Source organism: Phacochoerus africanus, chromosome 3, assembly GCF_016906955.1.
Source record: "Phacochoerus africanus isolate WHEZ1 chromosome 3, ROS_Pafr_v1, whole genome shotgun sequence".
Lineage (NCBI taxonomy): Eukaryota > Metazoa > Chordata > Mammalia > Artiodactyla > Suidae > Phacochoerus > Phacochoerus africanus.
In genome coordinates, this window is record NC_062546.1 from 132,206,164 (window position 1) to 132,219,585 (window position 13,422).

Genomic DNA, 13,422 nt, shown 5'->3' on the forward strand with positions numbered 1-13,422 from the left:
TTATCAATTCCAACTGTACTAAATCTATTATTCCTTACTGAAAAGTTCCTCCACAAATCTTTTTTGAACCAAATCTCTGCAATTTTACTAAGCTAGGATGAAAGCAATCACTATTAATACTTATTTTCACTCTGTGGTTAAAAAAAATTACAAGAGGGAAGGGAAGAAGAAGAGGCCTTTCTGAGTAACAGACTTATAAGCTGCAAGATCACTGGGTGATAGACACTAGAACTCTGAGGGAAGTAAATGATGGATGTCTTGTGGGGACATGGGAGTCACTGACATTGACACAGGAGAAAAAATGTCCTATTGATCCCAGTATCTTAATCCTCTAAAACAATTCCAGTTGACTTAAACTGATTTTCTATTTTGTTAGTGTTTCCATCATTACTAATAAGTTACTTACTCATTAGAAATGTATAAGCCTCTAAAACAGCAGACCTAGCTTATTCACAAAAAGGAAGCATCTGAATTAGCTACTGCTTGACATTTCCTCAGTGAGGCTGACTTGGTATTTAGGACAAGTTAGAACTCTCTTCACCCACTACACACACAGATAGGTCATTTACCAGCAGAAAGTTGGGATAATCCAAGCCATACTCTCATGGTAATATTATTATTTTCCCTCATCAGTTTGCTCACAAATTTATTCTCATCTTCATCCTTTATGGTAACGATAGTTGCAGAAGGATCTGTTGAAGGAAAACAAACCCCAAACCAATTCACTTTATGCAAACTAGGGAAATGGTTTATTCTCAACCAACCATTTGAAGAAAAGACTATTATGTTTAAGATCACAGAGAAATTCAATCTTGACACAGAGAATGTTCTTCAAATCTGATATTTACGTCAGATTTTTAAAGTATAGCACCAAAGACTTCCCACCAGATTAGAAATATTTCAAGATTAAAATCTTGTATATAGGTATTTTATATTTCCTCAACATGTTTACCTGGTAATATTTTTGGAATTTGGAACTGCCTAACCACTGAGACCTTCATGTATGAACAGCTTTTAATAAGAAGTGAGGTAGGTAATGATAGAAATCTGTTTTCTCCTGTAGATTTTAAATGCTCTCTCCTCAATAACTAGTTCTTTATAATAACTCAGCTTCAAATTTGCTTCTGTTAAAATGAAACTAAAAGCAAATAAATTTGGGACATATACTGGAGAGCACTAGCCTTTCTTTTAGTAATATTTTATACCTAAGTGTCTTCAGTCATGCCATTGAAAGTTCCTAAATACAGTATGGAATTGAATGAGTGAGTATTCTCAAAGTTTGATAGGTTACCCTAAACCCACAGGGAAAATAACATTATCACCAGCATCAGACAAGGGATAGAAATAAAATAATAATTCGACTTGGAAATCAATCCTAAATGGAATCAAACAGCCTTCAATTCCAACAAGTCTATGAATTCTTGAACTAAAACATTTCTTTCGTGGTGTGAGGTATTGAAATTAAAAAAGGGCAAAGGAAAGCTTTTGCTCCTTTATAGATCACCACAGGGTGCTGGTACTTTATATGTTACTTTGTTTAATACTATATAATCCCGCAGAGTAAGGTATTACCACTATTTTCCAGATGACAAAATAGAGGAGCAAGGAGATTAATAAATTGGTCAAGTTTACACACCAATGATAAGAATAGTTTTGAGGGCTCACTTATCAGGGCATTGTGATATATTAGCATACCTTATCCCATTTCATTCATTCCTACAACAACCCAAAATTTACCCAAACTTTGAAGTGAGTACTGTTTTCTTTATTTTTTCTTTTTTTTTTTCCATTTTTTTTTTGGGGGGGGCACATTTGAGGCGTATGGAGTTTCCCGGGCCAGGGATCGATCCTGTACCTCCACAGAGACAATGCCAGATCCCTCACCCACTGCACCATAGTGGGAACTCCATGAGTACTATTTTCATTCTCCTTGTTCAGATGAGAAAGAGAAACAATTATGTAACTTTCACAGTATCACTCAGCTAGTTAGTGTGGGAGCTGGGATTTGAACTCAGACCTGTCTGCCTCTAAGGCTTGAGTGCCTAACCCTCACACTACAATGACAATGAAACTTATTCTTTTCTCTCTTAGGAGCAAGTGTCTTGTGACTTTCAAAATATAAATGATTATGACCTACTGTAAGCCATGTGTGTCTGTATGTATATATACACATGTTTTTATATATATATATATTTCAGAACACATACACACACACACATATATATGGTTTATAGTAGTTCCCATCACATGTATACATAAACATGTATAACATACAATAGTTCCCATTATGTAGTTAAGTGGTAGATTTTTAAATCAGTCCAGTGTCTCAGGTTAGCAAAAGAGATGCCATCTGCCTGGCTAAACTGCTATCCAGGGATGCAGGTCTTTGGAATACTCTAGGTAGTCTCCCTAGAAGTCAAGTCACAGTTTGACTATAGGCTAAGTTTCTTATGGGAGAGAGTCAATCATTGCTGCTCTTTATAAAACAGGTTAAATCTGAAGACATAAGTTCTGTCCCTTATAGTTTTCAGAGATGTGGCTCATTCTTTTTGCAGATGGATGAACAACCCATGCTTTTTGGATTTTATTGCCCTGGTCAGGCTAAGCTTACTGACTAATAACTAAGCAATGGGAAATCTCCAATATTGTAATTACAGCTTAATCAAACTGTACAAAAAAAAAAATCTACTTCTTGGAGCTCCCATCGTGGCTCAGTGGTGACGAAATCTAACTGGTATTCGTGGGGACGTGGTTTCCATCCCTGGCTTTACTTAGTGGGTTAAGGATCTAGTGTTAACGCAAGCTGTGGTGTAAGTTGCAGACATGGCTTGGATCCCACGTTGCTATGGCTGTGGTGTAGGCCGGCAGCTGTAGCTCTGATTCGACCCCTAGCCTGGGAACCTCCATATGCTGCCCTAAAAAGACAAAGAAAACCAAAAAACAAAACAAAACAAAAAAACTACTTCTTAATCCCTTCATCTAAGCATATTTAAAACTCTTATATTTAAAATGATTTCATTTGTCAGCATTTTCACATAACAGTTGACTTAGCAATTTTTATTCTACTTCTTCCCACTTAACGTTTATTTTCCATGTACTTATTCTTACATTGATCATTTTTAATGGCTACACCAATATTCCATTAAGCTCCTATATCATAAAATACATAAACCATTTCCCCACCACTGGGCAATTAGGTTATGATGCTATTATAATTAGTATTTTGAAATTATTTTCAAAAAATATAATCTTTAAAGAATATCCTTAAGAAAAATTTCAATGGTTAAATTATTGAGTCAAAGAAAATCAACACATTTTAACTCACCAAACTCTGAACAAAGTTGTCTGGCTTCTGAGAAGCTGTGCAATGCCTGGTCAGATATGTAACAATAGCCCCTGTACTGGATCCACTGTGACTTACTCCCTTTTACTGCTGGGCATCGTGATGAGTACGTATAAGAGGACATCTCTTTAGCTATAAAAATGTTAGACACAACTGTGAAAATGCACAGAAAAAATGGCTGACTTTTAAAATCTCATTAAATGTCCCATTTGACATTGTGGTTTCTGGGGTAAGAAGCATTCAACTCAATACACACCAGAGAAAGCTACAGCCCACACTCTAAGAGTATACATTCTAGGTAGCTTTTTGGAACACCATTTTTAAAAGTGAGTATACAAAGGAAAGCACTTAGCTTTCTAAGATGAACTTCAAACTAAAATAAAAACTATTAGAAAGACAGAATAGGAAAAGAAGAAAAGACAGGCTGAGTAGGCCTGGAACTACTTTGAAGTAACAAAATTCTTTCTTTGGATTCCTTTTTATCTTGATAATAGTAAAATGAACAAACAAACAAACAAACAAAAAACAACATAGTTTTACCTTGCCATAAAAAATCACAGCCCACAAGTAAAAATTTGGTAATCTGTTCACAAAAGGCAAGAGATCAGCACAGCAAAATCTGTCTCAAACAAAAAAAAAGTGTGGCTTCTCAGATCTTAACAGTTCCCTTGGTTTCCATTTGAACTGCTTAATTTTTAATTGCACTGTGTAACACAAGAAGCCTGTGCCCCTTAAAAGTGTTGTTAATTCCAACAGAAGAGAGTATGAAAACTGGAAAGTAAACTGCCAACATCCTGTTTGTGGTGTACAGATTATCTGAATCAAATATCTGACCTGGTAAGGCCAGTAATTTAAACTTAAATCACTGGTCTGTACACATTACATACGATCTGCATGTCTTTCAGTTGCTGAGGGTTTTTCCCCGTTTTTTCTCCTCACTGCAGTTTGGCAGAATTCTTATTTATGGTCCCTCTGATTCCAGAAGAAGGACTGCTGTCATTTCCTTCTTCATTAAGAGACTTCCTGATGGCTCTTCATTCCTTCTTTTGCTTCTCAATCCTCTGCTTCTCCACCTGGGCTTGATCTTTTTTGAACTCTAGTTATTTGATAGGTTTCTGCCTCCATACTTCCCACTAAGGTCATTAGTTTAAGCTCTAAGTCTTTCTTCACTATGACAATTGATTACTTCTGGATACATTTCCTAGTTGCAGATGATTAAAACTTATTTGCAAATGCATCTGCAAGTCTGTAAGACTTGTGACAATTCTTTATTAATGCTTCTGGTGGAGAAAGACGTTACTAGCAAATTCTTGCTTTTACCACATTGTGAAAATAGTTTCTTTGTCAAATATATACTGCTGACCATTCCATCATTACATAGGCAATGGTGTGTGTTGCTTCATTAGATGCGAAATATGCTGAACATTGGCTACCAATGCATAGCTAGGGCTAGTGGACTTTCGTGAATGGATTAGCTTAAAAAATTCTTCTTACACTGGGAATATATAGAAATGCCTTATCTCCAAAGCCTATTTTGTTTCTAGTTTAGGCTATAACTGGCCTGTCTTATACTGCATTCATTTTCTTTCTTTACTTTTCTTCATGGAATTTTGCTTCTTTTACATTTTTTTTTTCCTGAAAGAGCCAGCATTGTGGTAAGTTTGCTATATTCCTGTCAAAAAGATTTTCAATGTTTTTGCATGAAGATTCAATTTTTTTGAAAGAGGTAAAATATACTCAACAAAATTTACCATCATAAGTATTTTTAAATGTGCAGGTCAGTGGCATTAAGTACATTCACATTATTGTGCCTCCATCACCACCATCCCTAGAACTTTTTCATCCTGCAAAACTGAAACTCTGTGTCTGTTAAGTAATAACCCCTCATTCCTCTATCCCCGTGGCAAAAACCATTCTACTCTGTTTCTATGAATTTGACAATTCTAGGTACCTCATATAAGTGGAATCATACAGTATTTGTCCTTTCGTGACTGGCTTATTTCACTTAGCATAATGTCTTCAGGATCTATCCATGTTGTAACATGTGTCGGAATGTCCTTCCTTCTTAAGGTTGAATAATATTCCATAGTATGTGCATAGCATATTTTGCTTATTCATTTATCTGTCAATGGACACTTGAGTTTCCTCCAACTTTTGGCAATTACAAATGATGCTGCTGTATAGAATGTGGCTGTACAAATATCTGTTTGTGTACCTGCTTCCACTTCTTTTTGGTATATACCCAGAAGTGGAATTGTTAGATAATATGGTAATTCTATGTTAGCTTTTTAGTCACTGTACCGTTTTCCACAGTAGCTATACATTGTTTTATATGACCACCAGCAACGCACAAGAGTTCCAATTTTTCCACATCCTTAGCAACACTTATTTCCTTTTTATCTTTTTTTTTTTAAATCCAGTTTTTAAAGTTTGCTCTTGCATTGGTTTCTCAGGGCTTCCCTAAGAAATTAGTACAAATTTATGGCTTAAATCAAAAGAAAATTATTTTCTTACAACTCTGGAGGCTAGAAGTCTGAAAATAAGGTGTTAGCAATGTTGGTCCTTTTTGGAGGCTCTAAGAGAGAATGTTTTCTGCCTTTTTCCTTGCTTCTCATGGTTGCTGGAAATCCATGGCTTATAGCTCCATCACTTCAATCTCCACCTCTGTCATCAAGTGTCCTTCTTCCTGTGCATTTGTGCCTGTCCTCTTAGAAGGACACCAGTCATTGGGTTTAGGGCCCATCCTAATCAAGTATCACCTCATCTTAACTAATTACATATGCAAAGACCACTTCTAAATGAGAACACATTCTGAGGATTTGGGTGGACATGCATTTGGGGAGACATCCTTCAGTCCAGTATAGCACTGAATTTGTGTTTGAGCTACAATCATTCTCCATCATCCTATAAAGTCTGCTTTTCTAACACAGCTGTCCCTTTCTACTTCTACATGCTTTATCACGGTTATCATGTATTTCAATTGTTTTTCTAAAAAATTATTCTTCTTTTCTGTACCTAACAACTCAAAGGTCAGTTCTTGATTGTGCCTTTATTCCTCATTCTCTATATCATTCCCCTTTTCTTGTATTCACTTGTTTCTCTAGCTAAGGTTTCCACATTTTCTTCTGCTTAATCTGTTGAAATCCAAATGTTAAATCTTCTCATGAGGGTACTCCAGAGCAGAAAACATGGTAAGCAGAAAACAGGGCAAGCACTGAGAATCAGAAGCTTTAGACACCAGCACCGCAACCAGCTCTTGGCCTTCCTGGCAGTCCTCTGTAGCTCTGGGGTGTGTGTGTGTGTGTATTGGAGTGTGGAGCAGTGTCCTAGGTTTTTGTGCTCTAACTCATGGCTCATGCTCCACCCCCCACGGACGACTCCAAGTCCAGCCCCTGAAGAAAGGAGCTCTTTCCTTAGATTTTAAGGGTCATATAAATTTGGAAAATGTTTAGTTATACACATTTCTTTACTATAGAAACTCTTGGAGTTCCCATCGTGGCACAGTGGAAATGAATCTGACTGGTATTGATGAGGATGTGGGTTCCATCCCTGGCTTCGCTTAGTGGATCAGGGATCTGTCGTTGTGGTGAGCTATGGTGTCGGTTGCAGATATGGCTCAGATCCTGTGTTGCTGTGGCTATGGCATAGGCCAGCGGCTGTAGCTCTGTTTTGACCCCTAGCCTAGGAACTTCCATATGTTGCAGGTGTGGCCCTAAAAAGCAAAAAACAAACAAACAAACAAACAAAACGAAACACCTCACAAACAAACAAAAAACAAAACAAAACAAAAATACTATAGAAATGCTTTACTATAGAAACTCTACTGAGCTATCAATATGGTAAATCATTTGAGGTATTTTCTAAAGTCATATGCTGTGGAACTCTTTTTTAAAAGGAGCATCTCAGCCTTTGTAAAACATTGCTGAGATTAAAATTCACAAAGTCTAGAGTAAAATTCACCTAGTGAATAGAAAGTCTGAGAACAAATTCCCTGAATGTGCATATCATATTTGTTTCTCCAAAGTACTGAAATTTTTGTGATAGGATTTGTGAATAAACCTTATTTAAAATCTATAAAAATTCCTTTGAGTATTTAATCATGTGCATAAAACAAACGTCACATTTTAGTAAATATACAGTTATTTGAAATTAAGTCTTACATTTGGTAGGTTTATAACAAATAGCACCATCCTTAACAGAGTTGCATTTTTCATGTTTCCAAATTCCTTTTGGATCCAAGACAACACAATTTCCAGCAGACTTTTTGTCTTTCCATGGGATATAGTCAAATGCACTGCCATCAGACCATTCAAAACTCGATTCACTTCCCTGTTTTAGGAATAATAGGCATAACCTGAATTCAGATGTATGACTTCGAAAAAGAACATATATGCTTTGAGAAATATAGGAACGATTCTTGGAGTTGCCGTCGTGGGCAGTGGTTACCGAATCCGACTAGGAACCATGAGGTTGTGGGTTCGGTCCCTGCCCTTGCTCAGTGGGTTAAGGATCTGGTGTTGCTGTGAGCTGTGGTGTAGGTTGAGCTGTGGTGTAGGTCGCAGATGTGGCTCGGATCCCGTGTTGCTGTGGCTCTGGCATAGGCCAGTGGCTACAGCTCCGATTAGACCCCTAGCCTGGGAACCTCCATATGCCGAGGGAGCGGCCCAAGAAATAGCAAAAAAGACAAAAAAAAAAAAAAAGGAAATATAGGAATGAGGTGTTAATCGTTTGCTTACAAGTATTGTAAGTCTGTATCTATTTGTAAAATCAGAGATGCGTTGATTTAAGACGTTTGCTCTGGCATAATTTAAATAGGACTTTAACTTTAGAGACAGAGTTACTACCTTCTGTCTCTAAATTTATTTTTTTAAAACATGAGTTTATATAACACTTGAAATTAAATGACATGCAAATGGCTTCCATTTGTCATAATTACAGATTTACAATCCCAACCTTCACATTATTCTGAATATTGTTTTTTATGTTTTATACTTTTGTGGCTTGTGTCTCTGGCTAAAATATCATATTATGGAAGTCATTAAGCAGCATGGGGCTGGAACAGGAAAATACTTCCCAAGAAACTCATATAAGAAGATTACTTCTGATTTGTCCTGGATTTCATATGCTACTTTAACGTCATTTTATTTTCTTCACTTTGTTCTAAAGATTATTTAAATGAGACCTTCAATTCTAATCTCAGTAGATGTCTACTTTTTGTATACTAGATATTATTGCTATACATGCATATACTAATTAATAGGATCCAAATGGTGGCATAAAAGATATGTTTACCAGCAGAAGATTATTCTCAAATGGTGTTAATTTCTAGGAGAAAGTAAAAAGAAAAGATGCACTTCTTTTTTTTTTTGATCTTTTTAGGGTCGTACCTTCGGCATATGGACATTCCCAGGCCAGGGGTCCAATCCGAGCTATAGCCACCAGCCTACACTAGAGACACAGCAACTCGGGATCCCAGCTTCGTCTGTGACCTACAATGCAGGTCACAGCAATGCCAGATCCTTAACCCACCAAGCAAGGCCAGGGATCAAACCCACATCCTCATGGATGCTAGTCAGGTTCATCAATTTCTGAGCCACGATGGCAGCTCTGAAAATATGTCCCTATTGGTCCTAATGTTGAGTTTTTGGCCCCTTACATACATTTTTGTGTTAATCTTTGCTACAATCCTATATTAAGGAAAATATTATCACCCTAATTTTACAGATGAGGAAATAAGCTTGCAAAGGTTTAATAACTTGCTTGTGACCACCCATCATGTAAATAGAAGACCTGCCCTTGTACTGGAAATCAGGATTTTCTAATCCTGTGCTATTCCCTTTTCATCAGCTTTCCAACTGGTCTGTCCTACACAGGTAACAGAGATGTTGTTGAAATATTAATCTAATGAGCCCGTGGGATGGTTTGACAGTGTCTAGGGCAGCTGCAGTCCTGGCCATTTGCCCTAGTGCACTCTACAAATATAATTTTCAGCTAGTTTTATGTTGTGAAAAGATAGAAAGCACTATGCTGTGCAATGCAATCCCAGGACTTATCTTGATGTTATACTTTGAATTAATATTTTATGCTCAAATTTCCAACCCTCTAACATAATTGGAAAATTTCTAGAAAACAAAACAAGACTTACATCATGACTTGAGAGCCCAACCCACAGTGGAAATCCATCACGCTTTACAATATCTTCCAGAAAAAGCTGGTCACTTTGGTCATGAACACTTGCCAAATGACCTCCACTTTGAGAACATGTATTTAATGCTTCATACCATGTTACTTTTTTTTGAATGACATTATAAACACCATCTTCATATGGAATAGACTGTGGCAGAGTAGTATTATATTCTTCCTTGTGGTCAACTATAATATTTAAATTAAAAATGTTAGTGATTAAATTTACATTATTTTTTAAAATACATATTTTGGGCAAGGGTGGACATGCACTCATTTCTAAAGTGAAATAAAATTGGGCTTCTTATTAGTAAGGGAGGTCAAATGCGTATTTTCTTTTTTTATTGCCACAGCATATCGAATAGGCTCTTTATTACAATTAAAGCAAAGGTTTAAACACTATAGATGAAACCATTGGGCTATCAAGAAAAGGTTTAAACACTATAGATGAAATCGTTGAGGGGAGGGAAGAATTGGGAGGGTGGGAATAATATGTATATAATAGTACATATAAAATAGATGATAAAATGTATAAAATAGATGATTAACAAGAACCTTCTGTATAACACAGGGAAATCTACTCAATAGTTGGTAATAACCTATATGGGAAAAATAATGGATATATTTATGTGTGATTAATTAATTCACTTTGCTGTACACGTGAAACTAATATAACGCTGTAAATCAACTATATTTCAATAAAATTAAATACAAAAGGTATAAACTTCATCTTTTATTTAAGGAGCTCACACATTGGGCACAGAAAACAACACCTGAAATGAGGGCAAAACAATTAACTACTAGAATATGTGTGACTGACTAGAGAAGGAAAGATTCATTTGAATTAAGGGAGAGAGCCGGCTTGATAAGTTAGATCTCCAAATTTTAGGTTAGCTGAAATTAGGACTAGAAAGAAATTAGGTAATCAGAAGGTCAGCTAAAAATAAGCAAACAGCAATAACAAAACCACAATGATGAAGACATTTCAAAAGGACAGAGGAATCAAGTAAAAGGGATCCCAATGGCGAAATCTGGAATAATTTGAACAAAATATGAAATAATGAGGTCTATTATATTCTAACCCAAAGTATAAAATAAAAAACCATGAGCCCATACTGATATAAATAAATGACTAAATAAATTTTTCTTTAAATGAGAGAGAATAGACAAATCCATGAAGAAATCCAAGTAATTTATATGGGCCCTCCTCACCTATGGAAGGTAGAGTATCTCTGCATTCCTTAAGTGTGGACTAAGGATGGTAATTTCTTATAAAGAGGTCGATAAGGAAAGGGACCAGGGGCGGGAGGCCGGGGTTGGGGAGAGTTCCCTTCGTGGCTCAGCTGTGAACAAACCCAACTAGGATCAATGAGGCTGCAGGTTCCATCCCTGGCCTCGCTCAGTGGGTTAAGGATCCAGCGTTTCTGTGAGTTGTGGTATAGATCGCAGATGCTGCTCAGATCTGCATTGCTGTGGCTGTGGTGTAGGCTGGAAGTTGTAGCTCTGAGTTGACTCCTAGCCTGGGAAATTCTATATACTGCGGGTGTGGCCCTAAAAAGCAAAAACAAACAAACAAACAAAAAAATTAAAAGGAAAGGGGGAAAAGTGTAACTTTGTAGTGGAGAAAGCTGATAGACACTACCTAGATCCATGCAATCAAGATTTAAAATCAGCAATGATAAGTTAGTCATGTTTAAGCATATACTTTTCATAGGATGTGATGCAAATGAAACTTCATCTCTGTGGTTTGTCCCCAAACCCATAGGTCCAGTTTAATCATGAGAAAAAAAAAAAAAAATCAGCCAACCCAAACTGAGGGACATGCCACAAAAACACATGACTAAGTGCTCCTCAAAACTGTCATGAAAAGCAAGCAAAGTCTGAGCAATGACCATAGCTCGGAAGAACCTAAAGAAAATATATTAAATATAACATGGTATCCTGGATGGATTCCCGAACAGAAAAATAACATAAAGTAAAAACTAAGGAAATCTGAACCATGTATGAGCTTTAGCTGATATAAGCCGCCAACACTGGTTTCTTAGTTGCAAAAAATGTACCATGCTAATAATGTTAGATGTTGACAACAGGGGCAACTGGTTATCATGTATATGGGAACTCTATACTATCTTTGCAACTTCTCTGTAAACCTAAAATTATTCTAAAATAATTTTTTTTTTTTTTTTTAGAAAAAGGGGGACAAAGAAAGAACGTAGAAGACTTCTTGGCAGGAAAAAAAAACCATAAATGAGTGCAAATGAGAATGGGTATACACTGTATGTGAGACAATTAAGAAATCAGCCTGACAGAAAAAAGATCCTTTATTGAACCAAAAATTGGAAAAAGAAAAGGACACTGGGAGAAAGCCTAGAATTTTAGAAGAGACACTGGTTTCTAAAAAGTCTTAAAACCTTACGTGAACTCAAAGTAATTGATAATAGGGGATCCCTAGAAATTGTTGATGGAAATGGTGCATCAGAAAGGTATTCTGCAGGACTGTGAAGAGTGAAGATGGGCCTGGATGCAACTGTGATGGGCTCCATGTTAGCAGAGGGCTTACAGCAGAATGGCCATAATGACAGTTACTAAGCTGTGGAAAATTTAAAGCTGACTTGATTTAAAAATAGACTTATTTAAGATAGGTTTAGAGACATTCATTTTCAGCCTGGAATGTCAAAACTCTCCCCAAATACGCTTTATTATTTATAAAAATCTTAACCATCCTTTAAGGTCCAACCAAATTTTACCCCCACCTCAATGCATATTTGTTTTCATTATTCCCGTTTTCATTGATTTCTTTTGGTTTCCCAACAAATGTAAGCCCATATCAAATAACTTAAGACCAACCTACATAAAACAATGATAAAGAATTTAACTCTGTCTCCCCAGCTACATTTCACTCCTTGATCAAGACCACAGCACCAAGGATTGTGTATTTTCCTTCCTCAGAAACCTCTGAAATGTCTCTTACTGCAGAAGACTGAAACAGGGAGCTGCTCAAGAAATGCAAGTGCTTGATTCCCACTAATGGAGCTAATACCTTTATATTCTCTTTCCCTGGAGTAGAAACTCTACATTTGCATACTTACCCATTTCAATTTTACAAGCAACAATGCTGTGCTGGTGAAGGTAAAGTATGTCCTCAACAGTATTAAAGGTTTGAATATCCCAGAAGCCATCAGTATTCAAGCCAGCAAAAAACTTGTCATTTTTCACAACTGGTCTTCCTGCTCTCCAGTGTGTATATGACAGTGTGGTCTTGTCAGACCACATAAGAGAATTATCTAGAAAAGAAACATTTTTTTTTCTATGCTTAGAGATTAAATCAAGACGTGATTTATAGTTACGAGGTTACTATTTCAAGCTCAACTATTTTTCTTTCTTTTTTCCCTACTTTCTAAAAAGGTTGTATGTCTTCCTCCAAAATATTTTCTAATTATAACAGTAAATCATGCTTATTTTGAATAAAGTGCAAATTATAAACATGAAAATTAAAATTTATGTATAATTCTACCACCCTGTAATATGTTTATGAATTTTGTTACTTTGTTATTTTTTTCAACCAATATTCATTTTTTTCTACATATTTTTTTTGGGGGTGGTGGTGCTGCACCTGAGGCATATGGAAGTTCCTAGGCCAGAGATCCAATCAGAGCCACAGTGTGACCTACACCATAGCCGCAGAAACGCAGATCCTTCACCCACCTCACCAGGCCAGGTATCAAACCCATGTCTCAGCAGCAACCCAAGCAGCCACAGAAACAAGGCTGGATCCTTTACCCGCTGTACCACAGCAGAACTCTCCTACATATATGTTTAATTCTGACGGAAAATGAACATAACCATTTTGTTTAAGAATTAACACATTATAGAACTTGTGATAGAAATCCCTTCTC

At 36.5% G+C, this 13,422-nt stretch overlaps 1 protein-coding gene across 4 annotated transcripts in view; it reads right to left on the bottom strand.

Moving 5' to 3' along the window:
* LOC125123223 (CD302 antigen) overlaps positions 1-13,422 on the bottom strand; it is a 144,040-nt gene that overhangs the window by 42,030 nt on the left and 88,588 nt on the right. For all 4 annotated transcript variants that reach the window (XM_047772706.1, XM_047772702.1, XM_047772704.1 and 1 more), the window contains 5 exons: positions 12,616-12,810; positions 9,489-9,715; positions 7,504-7,672; positions 3,326-3,475; positions 570-692 (listed from right to left, as the gene is read on the bottom strand). In XM_047772706.1, coding sequence (XP_047628662.1) covers positions 570-692; positions 3,326-3,475; positions 7,504-7,672; positions 9,489-9,715; positions 12,616-12,810 — 864 coding nt within the window. The remainder of the gene's footprint in view (positions 1-569; positions 693-3,325; positions 3,476-7,503; positions 7,673-9,488; positions 9,716-12,615; positions 12,811-13,422) is intronic.